This window comes from Puma concolor, chromosome B4 (genome assembly GCF_028749965.1).
Source record: "Puma concolor isolate L17-30 chromosome B4, mPumCon1.1.hap2, whole genome shotgun sequence".
Lineage (NCBI taxonomy): Eukaryota > Metazoa > Chordata > Mammalia > Carnivora > Felidae > Puma > Puma concolor.
In genome coordinates this window covers 99,765,672-99,779,701 of record NC_141673.1, presented here as the reverse complement: position 1 = coordinate 99,779,701, position 14,030 = coordinate 99,765,672, and the positions used below count along the sequence as shown (strand labels likewise).

Sequence of the window (14,030 nt, the reverse complement as noted above, 5' to 3'; positions counted from 1 at the left end):
GGCTCGAACTCATAAATGGTGAGATCGTGACCTGAGCTGAAGTCAGACGCTTACCCGATGGAGCCACCCAGGTGCTCCCTAAAGGACATTACTTTTAAATTGAGATATTCCTAAAAGTAGCTTGAGGATTCTGTGTCTAATACTATAAACATGAATATAATACATACAGAATAATGTCTTCCTTTGCCTATTTAGGGGCCTAGTATTTGAAAAGCCATTTGGGTTGATTGCACTTTCTTTCATAAAAGAAAAAAAAACCTTTATTAAATTTTGTTTCTCATGTTTTTTTTTTTTTTCTTAAAGTCTCTAGGCTTACTTTTTATTTTTTTTTTAATGTTTATTTATTTTTGAGACAGAGAGAGACGGAGCATGTACGGGGGAGGGTCAGAGAGAGGGAGACACAGAATCTGAAACAGGCTCCAGGCTCCGAGCTGTCAGCACAGAGCCCGATGTGGGGCTCGAACTCACAGACCGCGAGATCATGACCTGAGTCGAAGTCGGCCGCCCAACCGACTAAGCCACCCAGGCGCCCCTAGGCTTACTTTTTAAGTTTCATAGTTGTTTCATTAACTTCACTGCTCAATGCAACAAGATCTACATTCTTCCTTGAATGCCAATCACCTTTCTGATTCTGACCTCTAGATCTACCTTACCTTCCTTAACATGTTAATGCAAAACTCACTTCTTTACCCCGGAGAACAGTAATGTAGCTCTGTGGATTCTGCAAAGTTCCCATGTGCTACGTGTACCCCAGCCGGCTTTCCGTCAAAAGTTACAACAGTGTTTTCGTTACCTCCCATTTCTCCATACTACTGGACTCTGGGTTCCTTGCGAATGGAAGTAAATCATAATCTGTGCAATGGCATTTTCTGTTATTTTCGCTATTTCTTCGTCTATAGAGCTTGGCTGAATACAGCCTTTTCTTTTTCTGTAATTTATACGTAACAAACATTTTCTCAAAACCCTCAGCCTCGGGGCGCCTGGGTGGCGCAGTCGGTTAAGCGTCCGACTTCAGCCAGGTCACGATCTCGCGGTCCGTGAGTTCGAGCCCCGCGTCAGGCTCTCTGTGCTGACAGCTCGGAGCCTGGAGCCTGTTTCCGATTCTGTGTCTCCCTCTCTCTCTGCCCCTTCCCCGTTCATGCTCTGTCTCTCTCTGTCCCAAAAATAAATAAACGTTGGAAAAAAAAAATTTAAAAAAAAAAAAACAAAACCCTCAGCCTCATGTTCTCTACTCTCATTTTTCTGGCAGTCTCTGTCTTCATTTCAGGACGACTCAACTTAGGTTACCAGGTTTTTCCTCTTGTTTCTCCCCCCCCCCTCTTTTTTTGTTTCAAGTTTTTATTTAAATTCTTATTAGTTTCAAAACGTATTATCTTATTTGATGGGGCACACGCACCCCGATATATTTAAATGCTATATATTTATAGCAGCATTATTAACACTAGCCAAATTATGGAAAGAGCCCAAATGTCCATCCACTGATGAATGGATAAAGAAGATGTGGTATATAAATACAATGGAATATCAGTCAGCCATCGAAAAGAATGAAATCCTGCCATTTGCAACAACGTGGATGGCGTGAGAGTGTATTATGCCAAGTGAAATAAGTCAGATAGAGAAAGAAAGATACCATATGATTTCACTCATATGTGGAATTTAGGAAACAAAACAAATATATGGGAAGGAAAAGAAAAGAGAGAGGGAAACAAACCATAAGAGACTCTTAATGATAGAGAACAAACTGAGGGGTGATGGAGAGAGGTGGATGGGGGATGGGCTAAATGGGTGACGGACATTAAGGAGGGCGCTAGTTGTGATGAGCCTAGGGTGTTATACGGAAGTGATGAATCACTGAATTCTACTCCTGAAACCAATACTGCACTGTATGTTAACTAACTAGAATTTAAATACAAATATTTAGTATTTAATATTAATATTTAATATTTAAATACAAATATTTAAAAGAAAAAATAATTAAAAAAATGTATTATCTTATTTAATTCTCACAACAACCCCAGGAATTAGGTACTAATATTGTACCCGCTTTACAGATAAGAAAATAAAATATAGAAGTTTTTTGTTATTTTCTCTTAATATAGAGTTAAGCCAGGATTTTAATATAATTTATCTGATTCTGGAACCTACTCTTTTCTTTTCTTTTCTTTTCTTTTCTTTTCTTTTCTTTTCTTTTCTTCCCTTCCCTTCCCTTCCCTTCCCTTCCCTTTCCTTTTTTTCCTTTCTTCTTTCTTTAAACATTTTCTTCTTCTCCTTTTTTTTTTTTTTTTCAACGTTTATTTATTTTGGGGACAGAGAGAGATAGAGCATGAACCGGGGAGGGGCAGAGAGAGAGGGAGACACAGAATCGGAAACAGGCTCCAGGCTCCGAGCCATCAGCCCAGAGCCTGACGCGGGGCTCGAACTCACGGACCGCGAGATCGTGACCTGGCTGAAGTCGGACACTTAACCGACTGCGCCACCCAGGAGCCCCAAACATTTTCTTCTTAATGGTGGAAAAAACACATACCAAAAATGACCATCTTAGTTATTTGTAAGTGAACAGATTGCTGGTATTAAGTAGTGTGCAATAGATCTCCAGAGTTTTTTCATCTTTGTACAACTAAAGCCAATAAACAACAATTCCTCATTTCTCCTCTGCAGCCCCTGGCAACCACTATTCTTTCTGTTTCTATGACTTGACTATTTCAGGTACCTAATGTAAGTGGAATCATACAGTTTGTGTGTGTGTGTGTGTGTGTGTGTGTGTGTGTTTGCTAACGGGCCATTTCACGTAGCATAATGTCTTCAGGGTTCATTCACATTGTAGCATGTGACAGATTTCCTTTCTTTTTAAACCTGATACCATTCCACTGTATGTATAGACTACCTTCCGTTTTTCCGTTCATCTGTTGGTGGATATTTGGTTGCTTCCCCTTCCTGGTTAATGTGAGTAGTGTTTATTATCAACATGAGTGTGCAAATATCTCTTTGAGACTCTGCTTTCAATTATTTTGAATATACATCCAGAATGAGATTACTGGATCATATGGTAGTTCTATTTTTAAATTTTGGAGGAACTGCCGTGCTGTTTTCCACAGCGGCCACACCATTTTGCATTCTCAACAGGGCACAAACGGAACCCACGCTTTTAACCACAACACTATACTGCCTCCTTTTTAATAATGTTTTCAAAGTTGACCTGAAAAATTGACTTATAATTTCTTTTTTTTTTTCATTTCCATAGGACTAAACACCACTTGGAAATGTCATCACTTCTAGGTTGCAACCTTATTTCCAAGGCTATTTCATGTCATTGGTGACTTCTCTTCCAACTTACCCTGACAGTGAGAGAGGTGCCCATCACGCTGGTGGGGTCGATAGAGAACTGTACCAGGCCATGCTCATCAGTGGTCGCATTGGATTTATAGTTAGCTTCATTTGCTGTGATGAAGATGAGTTCATTTGGCATGGGGACACCTTTCCCATCCACTAGTTGCACCTGAAGATTAAAATCTGTGGATCAGTTATATGGTTAATACCCAGCAGTCACCAAACATTCATTCTATCACAAATATTTATTGAGTACATCCTATATGTTGGATATGGTTCCGGGCATTGAGGCTATCGCAGTGAACAAAGCAAAGCTCCGCCATCTAGATAGAGCTCACCGTCTAGTAAAAGAGATAGATGTTAAATAAATGCATAAATGATATATACGTGTTTAGTAGTCATCAGTCCTGAGACAAACAGTAAAGCAGTGTAAAGGGATGGAGAATCATGGAAATGAAGACAGGGATGACCTGAAAAATGTATTCTCTGGATATTTTATTTATTTTTTTTTTTTAATTTTTTTATTTTTTTAAATTTTTTTTTCAACATTTATTTATTTTTGGGACAGAGAGAGACAGAGCATGAACGGGGGAGGGGCAGAGAGAGAGGGAGACACAGAATCGGAAACAGGCTCCAGGCTCTGAGCTGTCAGCCCAGAGCCCGACGCAAGGCTCGAACTCACGGACCGCGAGATCGTGACCTGGCTGAAGTCGGACGCTTAACTGACTGCGCCACCCAGGCGCCCCTCTCTGGATATTTTAGAAGTGCTGTGGGTTACACAGAACCCTTGGAGAGTCACAGAACACCGGAGTCAGATTGTAATGACAATTTTTAACCCCTTAGCCAAACTTAATTGAGCCCCAGGCACTTATTTGGTGGCTGACTGTTAGCTTTTCATGGATTAGTGTTCTGAAGTATAATAAATGCACAAGTTAGAAGTTGCTAATACATTATCCCGTGTACTTTTCTAGTTGCTTTTTATATATCTGCTTCTCAGTCTAGATTTTCCAACTTTTGGAAGGTAGGCAGGTAGCAGGAGGCACTCCCCATGTGCAAAATGCAAAATTGAGGCGAATCATATAGTATTCAGTAAGGGCTTAAAGTGAAATTACTGCTAATAGCTAATATGGAACTCAGTAGATGAGTAGTCCAGTTAAGATTTCAAAGAGGATGATTTTTTTTCCGTAGAAGCCACTTTTGGTTGTTCAAAAGACTTGGATCAACGTATGTAATTAATTAATAAGATCTGAGTTCGCCAATGAAACATTGGCTGCGCGGGCAAAGTCAAGGTTAGATTCTCTCGAACTGATGAGAGAGTCTTATGACTAATGGGGTAGTTATTTGGCAGGAAGGAAATACAAAAATAGTACAATATACTTCTGAGAAATTAAAAATAAATAGACTGTGCATTTTAGGAAGTGACTAAAGTTTCTGAAATTGTTTGCTGTCAGAACATAATCGAGGCATTCTAAAACACACTTCACCACTTCTTAATGGGGTCTAGTCCCTCTGTCTTTTACAGTCTCCACACCTGAAACCTCAATAACATGTCCATTAAGAATATGATACACGGTAATTACTCATTGGTGGGCATACAACTGTCATCTCAGACTTTTGGAGTCAGAAAGACCCATTTGCACATGTCTGTTTCCAATAGAAAAATAACAATACAAGGTTTTTCGTAGACACGTGAGAAAATTTATATTTTTAGAATCTGGAAGTCTTACACAGCAGTATTTTACCCTCATGCGCACTGGTTTTTAATAAATTCTTGCGAGGGTAAAAGAAAGTGATGTTAACTGTAATATCCATGGAGAAACACTAGGTACAGTAGAATGTTTTAGACTTCAAAATAAAAATTAAAGCCACCTACCCACTCACTACCATATAAAGTTAAGATCATTTGAGTGATCAGAGGATCATGTAAGTGGCCACGGGGAATTTTGAGATTCTTGTGAGGAAATCTAAAAACTTGACACTATCTACCGGGAGTGAAAAGATGAAAAGATTGAGTGACATCGCACAAGGCTGTCCAAAAAGTGGGGGGAAACAGCCCTTCTGATTTTGATGGTGCTTTAGAATGATTTTATAGATTTCATATACAAATTCATAGAGGGAAAGATTTATTTTTATGTGGTTTTATACCTTTGGCTATATTAATCAATAGATAATATTAAGCAGGTCTGGTTGGAGCAGGATATGGGTTTATTAAAAGATGCTACATAATTTGATTTGTGAATTAGAAAATACTCCACCTGCCCAAAGAAGGGGATCCCTTGTCTAAAGTATGGGTCCACTTTCACAAATGAGAGTTTGGTTATGGTTCTTGTTATTTCACAGGATCCTTTTCCAGTTAATTCTACCTCTGGAAGAAAAAAAAAGAAAGAAAATAAATTGGTTTTTGGAAGGATGATCCCCCCTGAACAACTTCTTCTTCTTCTTCTTCTTCTTCTTCTTCTTCTTCTTCTTCTTCTTCTTCTTCTTCTTAATGTTTTTAACTTATTTTTGAGAGAAAGAGAGACAGAGCACAAACAGGGGAGGGGCAGAGACAGAGGGAGACACAGAATCAGAAGCAGGCTCCAGGCTCTCTGAGCTGTCAGCACAGAGCCCAACTTGGGGCTCGAACTTGTGAACTGCGAGATCATGACCTGAGCCCCAGTCAGACGCTCAGCTGATGGAGCCACCCAGGCGGCCCAATCCCCCCCTGAACTTCTTATGTTACTACTTCCCTTCCAATTCATAATTTGGCAAAGGAAATAAATCAGTGTTCATTGCTTTTCCCCCCATACCCACATGGTACACAAACCTGTTCCTTCTTCTTGGATCTTGGCCTCCACTTCAAGCTTCATTTCATACCCTTGTCTCTTCATCTGGAAGATCTTGGTTTTTATTTGTTGAGAAAAGCAGCCCTGGCTGTTTAGCTAGGAGGGGATAAAGCAAAATACAGAAACGTAATACTGGACAGGTCAGTGGTCGGTTAATCTGGTGGGATTTTTTGGGGGGACAATGTAACCCAGGGGTTTTCTAATGACAAGAACACAATAAATATTCTCTAGGGATTAGTTATGATTACATTTCTTGATAGCATCTGGTTCATTATCAGACATCTATTTCTTAGTATCTGATATTCCCTAGAGTTAATGGGATAGGCATGCCTTAAAAATTTGTGGGTAATCTTACTGTAGGGAGGACCTAACTTTTCACCAAAGCCGGGCCCCCCTTCCATAGTACACAACTGTTGTAAGCAAGTGGCTGCCCATCTGAAGACCCTGGCACGTAGGTGGGGCCATGTGACAAGTTCTTGCTCATGGAAAGAAGGCAAAACCTATACCCTTCCCAGCCCAAATGCTTAACAGGTATAATGATTCTCCTTCTTCCTTCATACAAGTAGATGTCCAAGGCAGCTTTGAATGCCAGGTTTGGAGACTGCTCTCCACTTCCACTATTCTGGGTGCTTGGTGAACCAAGCACACCCCCAGTAGCCAATTATAAGAAAGAAGTAATTCTTATTGTGCTAAATCACTGACATGTAAATTACTGTGGCTAACACAGCATTCTCTTGTAGAGTGTTCTCTTCCTGGGTTAGCACCATGTTGTAACTCACTGCTTATCAACAATGTCTCTATTGTTAGTTCCTTAAGAGGGACAGTCTTCCACCTACCTGTTGACTGAATTTCTCACAGATGGCCTGTGACTCTCCACTATAGCAGTTAGAAGGGTTACTGTACTTTCTGCACATGCTCATAGTCAGATGTCCTTGGACAGGCTTCCCGTATGTGTATCTGTCATAGGAACATTGCCAAATGAATCAAAGCAGACATTGAACATCCCCATTTTCTACCTATTTATATTCCCCCTTTAGCTGAAGTATATTTCCTCTCTGTACTTCCCTCTAATCTCTGCAGGGCCTTCACAATGCTAAGAGCAAGTAAGTTAAGTAATGACCCTTCTTTTTAACAAATCTCTAGTGAGACATGCTGAGATTTACTAGTCTTCTTTGATCATGCCTTTTTTACCCCTTAATTTTTTATTTTTAACCCCATCTTTTTTTTTTTTTTAAACGTTTATTTATTTTTGGGACAGAGAGAGACAGAGCATGAACGGGGGAGGGGCAGAGAGAGAGGGAGACACAGAATCGGAAACAGGCTCCAGGCTCTGAGCCATCAGCCCAGAGCCTGACGCGGGACTCGAACTCACGGACCGCGAGAACGTGACCTGGCTGAAGTCGGACTCTTAACCGACTGCGCCACCCAGGCGCCCCAACCCCATCTTTTAAAAGATACATGTCTTATTACCAAAGCTACCCCTGTTCTTAAGAGAGAGGGGAAAAAAACAATACCAACAAAACCAAGAAGAGAGAAAATGCCCTCAATTCTACCTAGGAATACAAACTATTAATATGATGGTGTCTCCTCCCATTATCCTCTTGTGATATGTTGCCTTCTCTATGTATATGGAGTTTAACTTGTTTACTTTTTATGAAACTGGGTTTGTGCCATATAGATATGTCATTGATGGTTGATGTGTTTTCAAGGGCATTTGTTTCCTTCCCTATCTAAAATATCTTCTGAATCTTTACTTGCAAGAGTATTGGCTCACCAGTTACATAGGATCAGGAATTTGGTGGCGATTACTCTGAGACAGTGCTGGGGCAGGGACCCTGCGGAATTGTGGGTGCATTACGTGTGCGGTCGTTGGCAGGGCTGGTTTCTTCACTCTGTTTGCTCTTTCTGCTAGTGCTGTCGATGGACGACTGGGGATGGGAGCATTAGATTTTAGAAACATGAATTTTCAAGGTTGGAAAGGACCAAACTGAGATATCATGTCCAGTGTCATCAGGAAAAATGGCAGTGCTGAGAGGAATGTGACATGACTTGGGTAGACCGATGACTCAGCTGAGATCTTGGTAATATGCCTATCTCTACAAATTCTGAATCAAAGCTATTTTTCCACTATGTATGCAAGGTCACGTAAATGATCTGTTGATGACAGAATTTCCTCTACCTGGGAAATGGGAAAGTCACTATCCTTCAACACTATCCCATTTGTGTGTGCGTGTGTGTACGTGTGTGTGTGTGTGCGTATAGCTTTGTCACTTTCAGAATCAGTCCTCATAGATAGGTTCTCTAGGAACAGTTGCTTGCCCCGTGATAGTTATGACGACGCTGGTAAGGACATGAAAGAACATAAGAAGGAAAGATAGAGAAGCAACAGGCGAGGAAGGTTCTAGAGATGGGATGATTCCATGTACTTAAAGTATTTGTCCTCCCACTGTTCTTTTTTTTTAAATTTTTTTTTTCAACGTTTATTTATTTTTGGGACAGAGAGAGACAGAGCATGAACAGGGGAGGGGCAGAGAGAGAGGGAGACACAGAATCGGAAACAGGCTCCAGGTTCTGAGCCATCAGCCCAGAGCCTGACGCGGGGCTCGAACTCACGGAGCGCGAGATCGTGACCTGGCTGAAGTCGGACTCTTAACCGACTGCGCCACCCAGGCGCCCCTGTCCTCCCACTGTTCTTAAAGAAATGAGTGAAAATATCCCAAATGGTGAGTCTCCTGTTTTTTTTTTTTTTTAAAGTTTACTTATTTTGAGAGAGAAAGAGAGAGAGTACACATGAGCGAGGGAGGGGCTGAGAGAGAGAGAAACAGAGAGAGAATCCTCCCTGATGTCAGCACGGAGCTGGACGTGGGGCTCTAACTCAGGAAATGCGAGATCATGACCTGAGCTGAAATCAAGAGTCAGACGCTTAACTGACTAGCCACCCAGCTTCCCCATGGTGAATCTCCTTTAAATAATTCTCTCAAACGATTAAAAAAAATAATAACAATAAACTCACAGGCCACATACTGACACATTCACCTCTTCTTCCAAGATAGTGATTATCTTTGGCATTGTTACTTGGACTTCAAACTTGGGGAGAACTGTTCATCGGAGATAAAGGAAGTTAGTGATTGTTTTTCAACTTTTGGGGAGTTAGTATTTTCAGTTTCTCTGTAACAATTCCCTAACAGTGTTTTAGGGTCCTGAAAAGTTAGCTGTAGTCTTCCCTCCAACCACCTTACCATCAAATGGATATTCTGATTGAAGGACTGTGATGGATCACTGTAATCCTAATGAATTATGGAAGCCTTCTCGTAAAGGTATTTTACATTTTTTTCGAGATTAAAAATTATTACAAAAATAACCAAGCTACACAAAGTCCTATTCACAGATTATTGATAGTCTCATTGGGGTTAGATATAACTGATTCTACTCGAAGCCCAACCTCACATGTAGGAAATGAAAGGACTCTAAATAACCTCAAATTCCAGGCCCTGGAAGTTTGGATATGAAGAAAATGCTCCGTGACTTTCCATTATCCATACCAAATTCCTCCACGGCGAAGGGGTGCTCCGTTCTTCCACCTGATTCCTTCTGTACCACCACCTTGTAAGAGCCCTGGATGGGCTCTGATGAGAGGGGAAAGGCCAGTTGCGTGAGACCACTCGCTAACTTGAGTTTCTGCCATTGTGCGATACGATTTCCTTTCGGGTCCTATGGATACAGTAATTGTAACTTACAAAAGAGCCTAGAGCCCTAGAGACAATAAAAGAAATTTATGGAAACCCCTATGTTATTCACAAAGACAACCAATGGGGTGGTGGTGAAGAGGGGAGGAAGATGACAGAACCATCTGGTGTTGTATGAACTCAGACATTTCTCCCTTAATGACAAGCTTCCGGTAGAATGTAACAGCCTCCCAAATATGAACATTTTCTCTAAATGTATTACTTTAATTCTGATTATGGTATGTTTCCTGTTGCTTACCTGAATGAATACAAGTGGAATCTGAAAGACAAAAGAGAAATAAAGAAATGTAGAATTATTTTCAAATATTCTTAATTGTGATTTATAAGCAAGACATCTTTATGCAGAATACCTCTATCTATAGTAAAACAGGAAAAAAATTCAGGTTAAGTTTTATAAAACTTTTAACTAATCTATTTTAAGCAATTAATAAATAATATTAAGAGCTTATTAAGCTATCAGCAAAATATAGGTATGTGCACAGTCTTTTATTAGCAATAGTATTTACTGACATTACTTCAATGCTTATAGCATCAAGTGAGGAATACTCACTCCTTTGTTATGAAATTTTACGGATTAGGAAATAAACACCAACAAAATTAGAAGTAACCATACTCAGATCCAAATACTGAGATGGCCAAAGAGTTCTTAGTTCGAAGAATAAAGAAGAGGAATAGCTCCTCTGCTATCAATATTTAGTCATTTAAAAAAATGCGTATTTATTTTTGAGAGAGCACAAGTGGCGTGGGGCAGAGAAAAGGGGACAAAGGATCCAAAGCGGGTTGTGTGCTGACGACGATGAGCCCGATGCAGGGCTCCAACCCACCAACCGTGAGATCATGACCTGAGCTGAAGTCAGACCTTAACCAACTGAGCCACCCAGCTGCCCCAAGATACATATTTTATATATTCTTAATATTTATATATTTATAATTTTATATGGATACTGATTTGATATTTAATATTTATGAATTTAAGATCTATATCAATGATATATCAGTCATGTATCTGAAATATAAAGAATATATATGATAAACATATTATATACACACACACACTCACACACCTGATTTATATACCAGGTAGGGAAATGCCAAGAAGAAAAAAAGGGGGACAGTAAGGCTGCTACAATGATGGATAAGGTGTTTATTTTAGACGGAGATGTGAAAGTAGAAACTAGGAGACCAGCTTCAAGGTTACTGAAATAGTCTTTTTTAGAAGACTATTATTCTAAGACTATTAGAAGTCCAGACAGAAATAGTCTGGACATATTTCAAGCTAACATGACTTTCAGATGTAGTGGACGCGAGTGTCAAAGAGAGGAAGCAGGGATTACGTGAGAATCTTTTGTTTAAGGCGTTAGAAGAAAAGAATTGCCTTTGAGACAAGAAGATGTGGTGGGGTGGTGGGTTTGGGAGAGAAAAACGAAGACTTTTTTGTTTGATGTCTGCATTAAAGCTGAGTTATTTCTTATCAATATCAAGTAGGGTTAGTTTCACTTGATCTTAGCCAAACGGCTGAGAAGCGATCAAGTAGTGTTAGTTTCAAGGAACAAAGACTGATTACACTCTTCCTTTATAGAGGCGGTTTTTGGTAGGTATGTTTAGAAAAATTCTAACTCTTTGATAGTTTATTTGAATTTAAGCTGTTTGATGGTGTAGGTGGGTCTATTATGTAATATCTCTTTCTAATTTGCCTAATTGAGAACTTTATAAGGAATAAGTTTAACTGTGTGACAGGTGACTAAGTACCAGTACCAAGATGGAAAGAATTAGGTACTCTCTTGAGCTGGGGTTCTGGTTTAAATGAGGACCTCTCACTGTTGTACTGCCAGAAATCACCACCAGTGATACCAGATTCTTCCTCTCCCTGGTCCTCCTCCAACACCAAAAACAGGCTTCCAGATTGTTTATCCAGATAAGAATGATTCCATATAGACATTTGGAGACTCACCAACTCACTCAGGGGGTGAAAATTTCCATCCAATGAGACAACACGAAACTTCACTGAAACAGAAATATTTTCCATGAGTCCCAGAGACCTTAAGTCAGGCTTACGGGCTGGTGAGACAAACTTTTAAATTTTTTTTTTTTTTTAACGTTTATTTATTTTTGAGACAGAGAGAGACAGAGCATGAACAGGGGAGGGGCAGAGAGAGAGGGAGACACAGAATCTGAAACGGGCTCCAGGCTCTGAGCTGTCAGCACAGAGCCCGACGCGGGGCTCAAACTCACAGACCGCGAGATCATGACCTGAGCCGAAGTCAGACGTTTAACCGACCAAGCCACCCAGGCGCCCCTCAAACTTTTAAAGAACCAGGACTACAAGGCCTTTGACTGGGGAATATGCAGGGGAGGAAGATCTTTTCTTTTGGGAGTGGTTCTAACTGTAGGGCCTCTTCGTACCTGTTTGCCCTGGTTTGTAGATGGCTTTGTCTGTCTGGACGAAGACCAGACTCTCTTCATTTTTAACCACGACTGTGGTCCGCTTCTTGAATTCTTGGGTTGGTCCTTTCACTTGGACAGTGAGGAACATGACCTCCTCATTGGATGGAGACCTTGGGACCTGAAACATAAGACAGACCCCAAGAACCCATTCAGTCTCCCAAGTTTCCCCCGCCACCCCATGTTCCTCCCCTCTCTGGACATCTGGCCCCTTTGCTTCACTGCGCCCCCCTGATTGTCAGTAGGGGAGGTTGCCATGGACAGGAATTACTTCTGTCATTTTACAAATGGGGAGACAGAACAGAAGATGGAGGAAAATATATCAGTAAAAGGGGGTCATAAGTGAGACTCACATCTCCTTATAGATCAAACAATACAGTCCTGATCCAATTATATACTGAACTTTACCAAGTTGATGTTATGTGCTTAAAGGGCATGGTAGGAATATATTTTCAGGCTATGGGAAAGAAAACTACCATAGTTTATTGGCCGTAGGCTATAAGCATGTTACATGTGGGCAACTCTGAAGAGATTGGATATGTGTTTATGGAAATTTCCACAATTTTCACTCTTCAGTATGGGGTGACGCGTTCCTGTCAGGCCACCACTGGGGGCGTGCGTCATGCATTGGTCTAGTGTGCCTTATTAATATTTTTTTCTATTTTCCATTTTACAGAAGTCACATTTTAAGAAGAAGTCACATTTTCCCTTTGTCCAGTGCATACTACTTTTTCCCCTCCTGGCTAACAGAAATTTTCTTTGGTCATTAAGTTGATTTTTAATATGCCTATAACTATTCGGCTCCCATGGCTGGAAATTCACACACAGTGCTTCTTAATTCCTATGCATAGTTACTACATTTAGATTTCTTTCTGAAGTCTTTTCCAGGCTCTCAAAGTTTTATCTTGACTGAATTCTAGATGCCTATGACCCTAACCAGTAGAATCAAGTGTATTAAGTCAAATGGGCATACTCACAGTGAAGGAGACGCAGTGGAATAAATCCTTCTCCGCCACCAGGTCAGTGAAGAGGCTCTGGTTTCCCCTGAGGGACTCCAAGGAAGCACTTACAGTCACTGTCTCATCCAGGTAGCTCAGAAGGATGCAACCCTTCTCAGGGGTCTCGGTGTGGAGCAGGGAGGGGACCAGGGCCATGTACTGCCTGGGAATGGGGGAGTCCAGTTAGAGGAGAGTGTAGGACGGGAATCACCCTGGTGTTACCGCCAGCACTATTTTCCATCACAATTATCGTTACTATCATTCGTTTTCTACCACGAGAAGACATATTGGTGAACATGAAATTGATCTCTGCTGTGGAACGGCACGTGTGAGACTTATTCCCTGCCCCATCACCAATGCCACTGCAGTGAACATTTGACTTGTGTGAGCAAATTTGCTGAGACACCTCACTTTCAGGAACACCGCATGCAAGCATCCGAATTCACATCAGAAATAGGCTGGTTACACTTACCGTGTCGTAAATCTATTTTACACTGGGACTGTTGTAAAAAGCAAGCAAGGTCTCAGGGGAGACATTGCAAAAACCAATCAACGTGCAGTACTTTCCCTGGATATATATATATCCAACAACCCTGTGAAAATCGTATGGAAAATACTTGCCTCCGCTTTGTAGATATGGAATCTGACGCTCAAAGAAAGAGAGTCATTAGTTTAAAGTCTCAGTTGTGGTG

The 14,030-nt window shown here is 40.8% G+C and overlaps 1 protein-coding gene across 1 annotated transcript in view; it reads right to left on the bottom strand.

Moving 5' to 3' along the window:
* LOC112867883 (alpha-2-macroglobulin-like) overlaps nucleotides 1–14,030 on the bottom strand; it is a 46,834-nt gene that overhangs the window by 30,892 nt on the left and 1,912 nt on the right. The window contains exons 2-11 of the mRNA XM_086714125.1: nucleotides 13,318–13,501; nucleotides 12,302–12,461; nucleotides 11,850–11,902; nucleotides 10,137–10,157; nucleotides 9,695–9,863; nucleotides 9,166–9,250; nucleotides 6,989–7,109; nucleotides 6,134–6,248; nucleotides 5,583–5,692; nucleotides 3,335–3,496 (exon numbers count right to left, since the gene is read on the bottom strand). Coding sequence (XP_086570251.1) covers nucleotides 3,335–3,496; nucleotides 5,583–5,692; nucleotides 6,134–6,248; nucleotides 6,989–7,109; nucleotides 9,166–9,250; nucleotides 9,695–9,863; nucleotides 10,137–10,157; nucleotides 11,850–11,902; nucleotides 12,302–12,461; nucleotides 13,318–13,501 — 1,180 coding nt within the window. The remainder of the gene's footprint in view (nucleotides 1–3,334; nucleotides 3,497–5,582; nucleotides 5,693–6,133; nucleotides 6,249–6,988; nucleotides 7,110–9,165; nucleotides 9,251–9,694; nucleotides 9,864–10,136; nucleotides 10,158–11,849; nucleotides 11,903–12,301; nucleotides 12,462–13,317; nucleotides 13,502–14,030) is intronic.